Source organism: Pempheris klunzingeri, chromosome 19, assembly GCF_042242105.1.
Source record: "Pempheris klunzingeri isolate RE-2024b chromosome 19, fPemKlu1.hap1, whole genome shotgun sequence".
In the NCBI taxonomy this organism is placed as follows: domain Eukaryota; kingdom Metazoa; phylum Chordata; class Actinopteri; order Acropomatiformes; family Pempheridae; genus Pempheris; species Pempheris klunzingeri.
Genome location: NC_092030.1, coordinates 16,807,425 through 16,819,242, shown reverse-complemented (window position 1 = coordinate 16,819,242; position 11,818 = coordinate 16,807,425). Strand labels below are relative to the sequence as shown.

The 11,818-nt window shown below is 46.8% G+C and overlaps 1 protein-coding gene across 2 annotated transcripts; it reads right to left on the bottom strand.

Moving 5' to 3' along the window:
• Nucleotides 1–8,292: 8,292 nt before the first annotated feature.
• On the bottom strand, nucleotides 8,293–11,040 carry st6galnac4 (ST6 (alpha-N-acetyl-neuraminyl-2,3-beta-galactosyl-1,3)-N-acetylgalactosaminide alpha-2,6-sialyltransferase 4). Of its 2 annotated transcripts, none has more exons than XM_070850484.1 (5): nucleotides 10,719–11,040; nucleotides 10,460–10,606; nucleotides 9,616–10,028; nucleotides 8,981–9,088; nucleotides 8,293–8,863 (listed from the first exon to the last, which is right to left on the bottom strand). In XM_070850484.1, the coding sequence occupies exons 1-5, from the start codon at nucleotides 10,728–10,730 to the stop codon at nucleotides 8,677–8,679; spliced, it is 867 nt and encodes a 288-aa protein (XP_070706585.1). In that variant the 5' UTR covers nucleotides 10,731–11,040; the 3' UTR covers nucleotides 8,293–8,676. The 2 variants fall into 2 exon arrangements, with proteins under 2 accessions (XP_070706585.1, XP_070706586.1); XM_070850485.1 differs by having other exon boundaries at nucleotides 9,616–10,025.
• Nucleotides 11,041–11,818: the final 778 nt, after the last annotated feature.

Here is an 11,818-nt window from a genome sequence, read left to right as displayed (position 1 = left end):
TGGATGAGGCAAAAAAGAGGCAGTTTTGCATCGGCTCCCAAAACGGCCATTTCCTTGACCCCGGGGTCAGCGTTTTTGGCCAATCCCCCCTCCTCCACTGTTCTGGCTGCCACTTGTTTTCTGGCCGACTTACCACATTAAAAGTGATCAGTAACTGTTTCCCAACAGGTCTGGAGGTGGATGAGGCAAAAAAGAGGCAGTTTTGCGTCGGCTCCCAAAACGGCCATTTCCTTGACCCCGGGGTCAGCGTTTTTGGCCAATCCCCCCTCCTCCACTGTTCTGGCTGCCACTTGTTTTCTGGCCGACTTACCACATTAAAAGTGATCAGTAACTGTTTCCCAACAGGTCTGGAGGTGGATGAGGCAAAAAAGAGGCAGTTTTGCGTCGGCTCCCAAAACGGCCATTTCCTTGACCCCGGGGTCAGCGTTTTTGGCCAATCCCCCCTCCTCCACTGCCACTTGTTTTCTGGCCGACTTACCACATTAAAAGTGATCAGTAACTGTTTCCCAACAGGTCTGGAGGTGGATGAGGCAAAAAAGAGGCAGTTTTGCGTCGCCTCCCAAAACGGCCATTTCCTTGACCCCGGGGTCAGCGTTTTTGGCCAATCCCCCCTCCTCCACTGTTCTGGCTGCCACTTGTTTTCTGGCCGACTTACCACATTAAAAGTGATCAGTAACTGTTTCCCAACAGGTCTGGAGGTGGATGAGGCAAAAAAGAGGCAGTTTTGCGTCGCCTCCCAAAACGGCCATTTCCTTGACCCCGGGGTCAGCGTTTTTGGCCAATCCCCCCTCCTCCACTGTTCTGGCTGCCACTTGTTTTCTGGCCGACTTACCACATTAAAAGTGATCAGTAACTGTTTCCCAACAGGTCTGGAGGTGGATGAGGCAAAAAAGAGGCAGTTTTGCGTCGGCTCCCAAAACGGCCATTTCCTTGACCCCGGGGTCAGCGTTTTTGGCCAATTCCCCCTCCTCCACTGCCACTTGTTTTCTGGCCAACTTACCACATTAAAAGTGATCAGTAACTGTTTCCCAACAGGTCTGGAGGTGGATGAGGCAAAAAAGAGGCAGTTTTGCGTCGGCTCCCAAAACGGCCATTTCCTTGACCCCGGGGTCAGCGTTTTTGGCCAATCCCCCCTCCTCCACTGTTCTGGCTGCCACTTGTTTTCTGGCCGACTTACCACATTAAAAGTGATCAGTAACTGTTTCCCAACAGGTCTGGAGGTGGATGAGGCAAAAAAGAGGCAGTTTTGCGTCGGCTCCCAAAACGGCCATTTCCTTGACCCCGGGGTCAGCGTTTTTGGCCAATTCCCCCTCCTCCACTGCCACTTGTTTTCTGGCCAACTTACCACATTAAAAGTGATCAGTAACTGTTTCCCAACAGGTCTGGAGGTGGATGAGGCAAAAAAGAGGCAGTTTTGCGTCGGCTCCCAAAACGGCCATTTCCTTGACCCCGGGGTCAGCGTTTTTGGCCAATCCCCCCTCCTCCACTGTTCTGGCTGCCACTTGTTTTCTGGCCGACTTACCACATTAAAAGTGATCAGTAACTGTTTCCCAACAGGTCTGGAGGTGGATGAGGCAAAAAAGAGGCAGTTTTGCGTCGGCTCCCAAAACGGCCATTTCCTTGACCCCGGGGTCAGCGTTTTTGGCCAATCCCCCCTCCTCCACTGTTCTGGCTGCCACTTGTTTTCTGGCCGACTTACCACATTAAAAGTGATCAGTAACTGTTTCCCAACAGGTCTGGAGGTGGATGAGGCAAAAAAGAGGCAGTTTTGCGTCGGCTCCCAAAACGGCCATTTCCTTGACCCCGGGGTCAGCGTTTTTGGCCAATCCCCCCTCCTCCACTGTTCTAGCTGCCACTTGTTTTCTGGCCGACTTACCACATTAAAAGTGATCAGTAACTGTTTCCCAACAGGTCTGGAGGTGGATGAGGCAAAAAAGAGGCAGTTTTGCGTCGCCTCCCAAAACGGCCATTTCCTTGACCCCGGGGTCAGCGTTTTTGGCCAATCCCCCCTCCTCCACTGTTCTGGCTGCCACTTGTTTTCTGGCCGACTTACCACATTAAAAGTGATCAGTAACTGTTTCCCAACAGGTCTGGAGGTGGATGAGGCAAAAAAGAGGCAGTTTTGCGTCGGCTCCCAAAACGGCCATTTCCTTGACCCCGGGGTCAGCGTTTTTGGCCAATCCCCCCTCCTCCACTGTTCTGGCTGCCACTTGTTTTCTGGCCGACTTACCACATTAAAAGTGATCAGTAACTGTTTCCCAACAGGTCTGGAGGTGGATGAGGCAAAAAAGAGGCAGTTTTGCGTCGGCTCCCAAAACGGCCATTTCCTTGACCCCGGGGTCAGCGTTTTTGGCCAATCCCCCCTCCTCCACTGCCACTTGTTTTCTGGCCGACTTACCACATTAAAAGTGATCAGTAACTGTTTCCCAACAGGTCTGGAGGTGGATGAGGCAAAAAAGAGGCAGTTTTGCGTCGCCTCCCAAAACGGCCATTTCCTTGACCCCGGGGTCAGCGTTTTTGGCCAATCCCCCCTCCTCCACTGTTCTGGCTGCCACTTGTTTTCTGGCCGACTTACCACATTAAAAGTGATCAGTAACTGTTTCCCAACAGGTCTGGAGGTGGATGAGGCAAAAAAGAGGCAGTTTTGCGTCGCCTCCCAAAACGGCCATTTCCTTGACCCCGGGGTCAGCGTTTTTGGCCAATCCCCCCTCCTCCACTGTTCTGGCTGCCACTTGTTTTCTGGCCGACTTACCACATTAAAAGTGATCAGTAACTGTTTCCCAACAGGTCTGGAGGTGGATGAGGCAAAAAAGAGGCAGTTTTGCGTCGGCTCCCAAAACGGCCATTTCCTTGACCCCGGGGTCAGCGTTTTTGGCCAATTCCCCCTCCTCCACTGCCACTTGTTTTCTGGCCAACTTACCACATTAAAAGTGATCAGTAACTGTTTCCCAACAGGTCTGGAGGTGGATGAGGCAAAAAAGAGGCAGTTTTGCGTCGGCTCCCAAAACGGCCATTTCCTTGACCCCGGGGTCAGCGTTTTTGGCCAATCCCCCCTCCTCCACTGTTCTGGCTGCCACTTGTTTTCTGGCCGACTTACCACATTAAAAGTGATCAGTAACTGTTTCCCAACAGGTCTGGAGGTGGATGAGGCAAAAAAGAGGCAGTTTTGCGTCGGCTCCCAAAACGGCCATTTCCTTGACCCCGGGGTCAGCGTTTTTGGCCAATCCCCCCTCCTCCACTGCCACTTGTTTTCTGGCCGACTTACCACATTAAAAGTGATCAGTAACTGTTTCCCAACAGGTCTGGAGGTGGATGAGGCAAAAAAGAGGCAGTTTTGCGTCGCCTCCCAAAACGGCCATTTCCTTGACCCCGGGGTCAGCGTTTTTGGCCAATCCCCCCTCCTCCACTGTTCTGGCTGCCACTTGTTTTCTGGCCGACTTACCACATTAAAAGTGATCAGTAACTGTTTCCCAACAGGTCTGGAGGTGGATGAGGCAAAAAAGAGGCCGTTTTGCGTCGGCTCCCAAAACGGCCATTTCCTTGACCCCGGGGTCAGCGTTTTTGGCCAATTCCCCCTCCTCCACTGCCACTTGTTTTCTGGCCAACTTACCACATTAAAAGTGATCAGTAACTGTTTCCCAACAGGTCTGGAGGTGGATGAGGCAAAAAAGAGGCAGTTTTGCGTCGGCTCCCAAAACGGCCATTTCCTTGACCCCGGGGTCAGCGTTTTTGGCCAATCCCCCCTCCTCCACTGCCACTTGTTTTCTGGCCGACTTACCACATTAAAAGTGATCAGTAACTGTTTCCCAACAGGTCTGGAGGTGGATGAGGCAAAAAAGAGGCAGTTTTGCGTCGGCTCCCAAAACGGCCATTTCCTTGACCCCGGGGTCAGCGTTTTTGGCCAATCCCCCCTCCTCCACTGTTCTGGCTGCCACTTGTTTTCTGGCCGACTTACCACATTAAAAGTGATCAGTAACTGTTTCCCAACAGGTCTGGAGGTGGATGAGGCAAAAAAGAGGCAGTTTTGCGTCGCCTCCCAAAACGGCCATTTCCTTGACCCCGGGGTCAGCGTTTTTGGCCAATCCCCCCTCCTCCACTGCCACTTGTTTTCTGGCCGACTTACCACATTAAAAGTGATCAGTAACTGTTTCCCAACAGGTCTGGAGGTGGATGAGGCAAAAAAGAGGCAGTTTTGCGTCGCCTCCCAAAACGGCCATTTCCTTGACCCCGGGGTCAGCGTTTTTGGCCAATCCCCTCTCCTCCACTGCCACTTGTTTTCTGGCCGACTTACCACATTAAAAGTGATCAGTAACTGTTTCCCAACAGGTCTGGAGGTGGATGAGGCAAAAAAGAGGCAGTTTTGCGTCGCCTCCCAAAACGGCCATTTCCTTGACCCCGGGGTCAGCGTTTTTGGCCAATCCCCCCTCCTCCACTGTTCTGGCTGCCACTTGTTTTCTGGCCGACTTACCACATTAAAAGTGATCAGTAACTGTTTCCCAACAGGTCTGGAGGTGGATGAGGCAAAAAAGAGGCAGTTTTGCGTCGCCTCCCAAAACGGCCATTTCCTTGACCCCGGGGTCAGCGTTTTTGGCCAATCCCCCCTCCTCCACTGTTCTGGCTGCCACTTGTTTTCTGGCCGACTTACCACATTAAAAGTGATCAGTAACTGTTTCCCAACAGGTCTGGAGGTGGATGAGGCAAAAAAGAGGCAGTTTTGCGTCGGCTCCCAAAACGGCCATTTCCTTGACCCCGGGGTCAGCGTTTTTGGCCAATTCCCCCTCCTCCACTGCCACTTGTTTTCTGGCCAACTTACCACATTAAAAGTGATCAGTAACTGTTTCCCAACAGGTCTGGAGGTGGATGAGGCAAAAAAGAGGCAGTTTTGCGTCGGCTCCCAAAACGGCCATTTCCTTGACCCCGGGGTCAGCGTTTTTGGCCAATCCCCCCTCCTCCACTGTTCTGGCTGCCACTTGTTTTCTGGCCGACTTACCACATTAAAAGTGATCAGTAACTGTTTCCCAACAGGTCTGGAGGTGGATGAGGCAAAAAAGAGGCAGTTTTGCGTCGGCTCCCAAAACGGCCATTTCCTTGACCCCGGGGTCAGCGTTTTTGGCCAATTCCCCCTCCTCCACTGCCACTTGTTTTCTGGCCAACTTACCACATTAAAAGTGATCAGTAACTGTTTCCCAACAGGTCTGGAGGTGGATGAGGCAAAAAAGAGGCAGTTTTGCGTCGGCTCCCAAAACGGCCATTTCCTTGACCCCGGGGTCAGCGTTTTTGGCCAATCCCCCCTCCTCCACTGCCACTTGTTTTCTGGCCGACTTACCACATTAAAAGTGATCAGTAACTGTTTCCCAACAGGTCTGGAGGTGGATGAGGCAAAAAAGAGGCAGTTTTGCGTCGCCTCCCAAAACGGCCATTTCCTTGACCCCGGGGTCAGCGTTTTTGGCCAATCCCCCCTCCTCCACTGTTCTGGCTGCCACTTGTTTTCTGGCCGACTTACCACATTAAAAGTGATCAGTAACTGTTTCCCAACAGGTCTGGAGGTGGATGAGGCAAAAAAGAGGCAGTTTTGCGTCGGCTCCCAAAACGGCCATTTCCTTGACCCCGGGGTCAGCGTTTTTGGCCAATTCCCCCTCCTCCACTGCCACTTGTTTTCTGGCCAACTTACCACATTAAAAGTGATCAGTAACTGTTTCCCAACAGGTCTGGAGGTGGATGAGGCAAAAAAGAGGCAGTTTTGCGTCGGCTCCCAAAACAGCCATTTCCTTGACCCCGGGGTCAGCGTTTTTGGCCAATCCCCCCTCCTCCACTGTTCTGGCTGCCACTTGTTTTCTGGCCGACTTACCACATTAAAAGTGATCAGTAACTGTTTCCCAACAGGTCTGGAGGTGGATGAGGCAAAAAAGAGGCAGTTTTGCGTCGGCTCCCAAAACGGCCATTTCCTTGACCCCGGGGTCAGCGTTTTTGGCCAATCCCCCCTCCTCCACTGTTCTGGCTGCCACTTGTTTTCTGGCCGACTTACCACATTAAAAGTGATCAGTAACTGTTTCCCAACAGGTCTGGAGGTGGATGAGGCAAAAAAGAGGCAGTTTTGCGTCGGCTCCCAAAACGGCCATTTCCTTGACCCCGGGGTCAGCGTTTTTGGCCAATTCCCCCTCCTCCACTGCCACTTGTTTTCTGGCCAACTTACCACATTAAAAGTGATCAGTAACTGTTTCCCAACAGGTCTGGAGGTGGATGAGGCAAAAAAGAGGCAGTTTTGCGTCGGCTCCCAAAACGGCCATTTCCTTGACCCCGGGGTCAGCGTTTTTGGCCAATCCCCCCTCCTCCACTGCCACTTGTTTTCTGGCCGACTTACCACATTAAAAGTGATCAGTAACTGTTTCCCAACAGGTCTGGAGGTGGATGAGGCAAAAAAGAGGCAGTTTTGCGTCGGCTCCCAAAACGGCCATTTCCTTGACCCCGGGGTCAGCGTTTTTGGCCAATCCCCCCTCCTCCACTGTTCTGGCTGCCACTTGTTTTCTGGCCGACTTACCACATTAAAAGTGATCAGTAACTGTTTCCCAACAGGTCTGGAGGTGGATGAGGCAAAAAAGAGGCAGTTTTGCGTCGGCTCCCAAAACGGCCATTTCCTTGACCCCGGGGTCAGCGTTTTTGGCCAATCCCCCCTCCTCCACTGTTTTGGCTGCCACTTGTTTTCTGGCCGACTTACCACATTAAGACAGGCTCATACACAAGCAGACCGTATTTGACAGCAGATTTATTCATATTCGTTTGCAAATACCAGTAGTCAAGTTTACATTTAGGTTTTTACTTTGCACAGATCACTACATAAGTAGACTATTAGACTAAAAAGTCATCAATTATACATTTCAATTCATGTCTGAAATGTACACTGTAGTAAAATACTTTGACACAGTAGGTTGCTCAGTAGTGCAAATACTATTACAGTCTTTGGAATTGGTCACAAAATAAGCATTATGCAACTGAAAAAGGCAGCACTATGTTTTATATTGTAGACAGGCAGCAAAATAATAAAAAAAAAAAAAGGTAAACAATCTTAAAGCAGATGTCTGCATACAAATAAGTAATGTATTGTGTGGTGTCTGGCCACAACTCTGCAGATGTTGGTGTAGGATGCCACACAGTGGTGGAGCTGCGGGCAGTGCAGCTGCTCAGTTTTTACAAATGTCCCATCAGCCTTCCAAGAAGTCTGTTGGGTGTCCTTACCCCTTCATTCCAACACAGGTAATCCTCACTAACCACAAAGATCTGCAGCCTCTGTTTATGCATCGTTGTGAATGTGTTTGATTGTGGGGCTGTGTATGAGAGGACTGCTGTCTGTGGTGCTGAATACTGAAGGTGGTACACAGTAGAGGTCTTCTCTGCAGTCACATTTAAATACTGTCTGCTCTGTGGGTGGTATACACATGCCATCACATGTACACACTGCATGTCATTATGCTCTAACATACACGTTTAAACACTGATGCCACATGTCGCACAACTGCATGATCGGACTTTGGGTTAAATGGCACTCAGCTTCCTATGGAAACAACAACATGTGCAAATATGAAATGAAAAGCTTACCACTACTACTACTTCAAGCATTTAAATAGTGTAGATGGTTGCAGTCAGGGCATGTAATTAGCATAAAGCTAAAAGGATCATCAACTCCAATGTGCCACAAACAAGACTTGCCTGAAATTTGAGATTGTCTCTGCTTTCAAGCAGTAATCTAGAGGAGTGTCATGTTTTGAGGCAAAATACTAACCAACTTGCAGAGAGGAGTGCTGGAGCTGAAACGATTCAGTGAATCAATTAGAAAATTAATCAGCAACAGTTTTGGTAATTGATTAATCTTTGAGTCATTCTTTATGCAAAAATGACAAAACTGATCTGCTTCCAGCCTCTCAAATGTGATTATTTGTTGGTTTTGTGATTGCACATTGAATATCTTGGGGGTTTTAGACTAACAAGTAATTCAAATGAAGAAAATAAGTTTCTTGGAAACTGTGATTGACATTTTTTTGGAGATGAATTGTTTGATTTGGAGATCAAACAATTCATCGCTAATGAACATAATCATTGGTTCATTGGTTGTCCTAAACAATACACTTCCTGTTTTACAGAGGAAAAGCGCATATGGTAGCTGCAGGATAGATTGCAGCATAAAAGAACACATTGTGCAGGATAAAATTGAACATCAAGGCACAGGTACAAAGAAATTAAAAATTGTAAGCTTTGGTATAAACTGGTTGTAGTGTCTAGTTTAGTTTAGTGGCTTAATATTCTTTATCAGTATCAATACTGATATATGGCTATACATAAATTATATATTCCATAATACTGAGGGCGGTACTTCACCTGTTAGCAGTTAAAAGCTGGTAAAATCTTAAGCACTGAAAGAAAACGCATTATTTTATATTCATGGTTGTAGACAATATTTTCCACTATGAGCCACTGGGACTATTTTCTACTTGAAAAACGTATGCGTTGGTAAGAAAAGTCACATTCAAAATTAGCTGGAATCTGCCAGAAACAACGTCACGGACTTGATGAAATTCTTGTGCATTATAAATAACAATCTTCAGTGAAGTGGACCAAAAGCCACCAAAAGTGAATACCAGTGTACGGTCAGGGAGCATCTTCTGGGTTGTAATATCTCCTTCTTTAGAGGCTCCAAGACGGGTGTTTAAACTCTATCTTGTGTCGTGTCGCCCATCTGCCATAGATGGCCTTCTCAGTGATGAAACGATGACCCCCACGGTGTGTGTGCTCGTGGACCCTGTACATCCTGCACTCATCGACTCGGTTCTTCTCATAGTAATGGTAAGGAACAACAGTGTGATTGGCTCGACTGTCAGGAAGAGTAAAGTACAAGAGACAACAGACAAGCAAAGGTAATTTACGACACTTTACTATGTAGGGAAAAAAAAGATATTGCTTGAGTGTACATCATGAAATTGGGTCTCACCTGCAGTAGTTATCATCAATCATTCCATAAACATGGATGCTGTCACACATATCTATAGCGAGAATCATTGTGAAGAATCCGGTACTGAGAAAAGCCCCGGTCTTCATTCTGAGAGAAAGTCAACAACATCTGTTCTTAAAACTCTTACATGACCAAAATAAAAGCCTGAAAATGCAACTTGCCATTAACTGCACATTGCATCATTACTGTTTACTTTACTAATTACTACACGGTATGCTCATTGTAAATGACCCCAATAGTCCACATAGTGTGGTACATAACTTAAATGTGCACATTTTGCATTTTAAATGTATTTTGTGGCTGGCTTTTATTTTGTTATATCCTGTATGTAAGCATGTAATTATGAAAAAAGTTATGACGCATGTGACAAGTGGTAAAAAAAAGGCATGGCAAAGGTAAACTGTATGGTAGCGAATAGAGATAAGTAATTAATAAGGCTGAATGGGGAGAGTGTTGTTTGAGTTTTAATGTATTTATATTTATTTGTAAGGATTTTTCTTTAAAGTTAGCTAACTTTGTAATGCTATGAGCAAATTAATTGTAATGTAATGAGATTAGTTATAAGTCTTGCCTTCTGTGTATCTATTGTTCTGTTCAGCTCTACTATACTTTACCTGTTTTTTCCTGTTTCATTCTGAAACACACTATCACAGTACTCAATCTTCTCTCTGGTCACAGCATAGATTCTGACGTTGGGATACTTCTGTGCTATTTTCAGGAGAGTGTTGTAGATACGTCCTTTCCCGTCTTGCCTCATGTTCCTTTCAGGACCCCAGAACACATAGGTGGTGTCTGCGGACTGCTGGAAATAGTAGCGCTCATTTTTCGCCAACAAGGGAACGCTGGTGTGAGACACGACCCGAACACTGGTGTGGCTCCCTACGTCTTTCTCATACCCTTCTGTGGGTGCATTGTTCATCCGCATCACGCATCCAAACTTATCTATCTCTTCTCCTACGCCAGCTCCGAGCATCTGACCCGAGCTGGAGACCAAGGCACACTGGTTGCAGTGCATGTCCAGGAACTGCTGAGAAAAAGGATGGGATAAGAAAGGTTTGTGAAGAAACAACAAATAAATGCATTGCAACATTTCATCTGCAATATGTATTTGATGTATTTGTAATTGTATCTGATGGAAGTTACAAAGCATATCAGTTGAAACCAGCAGTCATCTAATACCTGCTTTTATCTCATGGTTCAAAGTTCAAGGTTCAATCATCTGTCATTCTACAACACAGAGCTGCACAATTTACATTTCATAGATCAAATGACTAATAAGTTAATCGAGAAAAATGATTGATAATAATAATAATTGTTACTTGTAGCCCTACTCCTGACTGGTATCTGCCTATAAGGCGATGCTGTGTCAACACAAGACCACCTAATGTGGACATGACTGTGACCTGGAGTCAAACCTCTGGGGGCTGTATTTGGTGTAGCCTCTGGCCAGCCTCTCACCTGGTTCGTCCTGCCGGGGGGGATCCTCATGTAACCCGTGAGCCCGGTGCTTCGCAGGGCGGGCGATCGACCGTCCCGTGTGATCACATGTCCAAACCACAACAACAGAGGAAGACTCAGGCTTAGCAGGCAAAGCCAGCGGAGCATCTGTATTGACCGGTATAAACAAGTATATCACGGCGGCACATCTGGACACGCATTGAACGTCCATTTAATACACACATTGTACACACATTATAGGGAAGACAAAAAATCTTACCTGAGAGTTCATATCAAGGCCTTTGGGAAACCCCTGCTCCAGAGAGCCGGTCGACACTCATTTTCCCAGCCGTTTATAGCGAGGCTGAGGCGGCCAGAGAGAGAAGTCCAGCTGTGGTATAGAATAGACTCATATTTAACGTTACAGATTTTAATGGCTGCTCTCCGTCAATCCTGATGAATCTCGAATCCTGTTATTTTCGACGCACGTTCAGTCTAATCCACGGCACTTTTGAATGAGCTATTAATTGAATCCTGCTCTGTTATCTACTACTATATTGTTTACACAGCAGCCCACGATTAATTAACAGACCTGCCTTAAGAATTCCTCTATCCGGAACAACGCTTCCGGTCTGAGTTTTTCCACAACAAAAGTCTCATCTAATCACATTCAACACAAAAACACCAAAGAAAGAAAAAGGAAATATAGATCATAAAGAAAACGTGGCCCTAAATCTTACTGTACAGTACATACAACGGATTTTTAAACAATTACTGCATTAAAGGTACATGTCAACGCGCTTCTTGTAATCCGTTATGTAGTGTGCATGCTTTTATTTTGAAAAGTAGATGCCAAAGCCGGAAACTGTCTTTTAAGGTTGTTGCGGTGCCCTTAATGCACTGCTGCCTTCAGCGCCACTCGTAAATTTACAACTCCGCAATACGAAGTCGGAGTTCACGAGAATTTACGAAGGCATTATACAATTATTACTATGACAAAGACGGCCTATGTACAGGAAAAACATGTCTATTGGCTAGCTAAATGCTAGATGATTAGCTTCGTAAATAATGACCAAAATGTAACTTTATGTCTAGATATCAGTAAAAGAGCTCGCTTCAACTACGTTCTTAGGAATGACATTGCTCAAACAATTATAAAATTGAAGAAGATATGAAAAATGTATAGATTTCATGTTATTTTAGTGACATTTTTACAAAAATACGCCGCACAGTAAACTTTCCGGCAGCTTTGAGCTTTTGATTTTTGGTTCACGCAGGGACGATGCTCTATGATTTCCGAACCGATTGGCTGTTAAAACTACTTTCTCCTCTCACCTTCCATCCGATTGGTCAAGAAAAAAGCAGACCTCTGTACTCGTC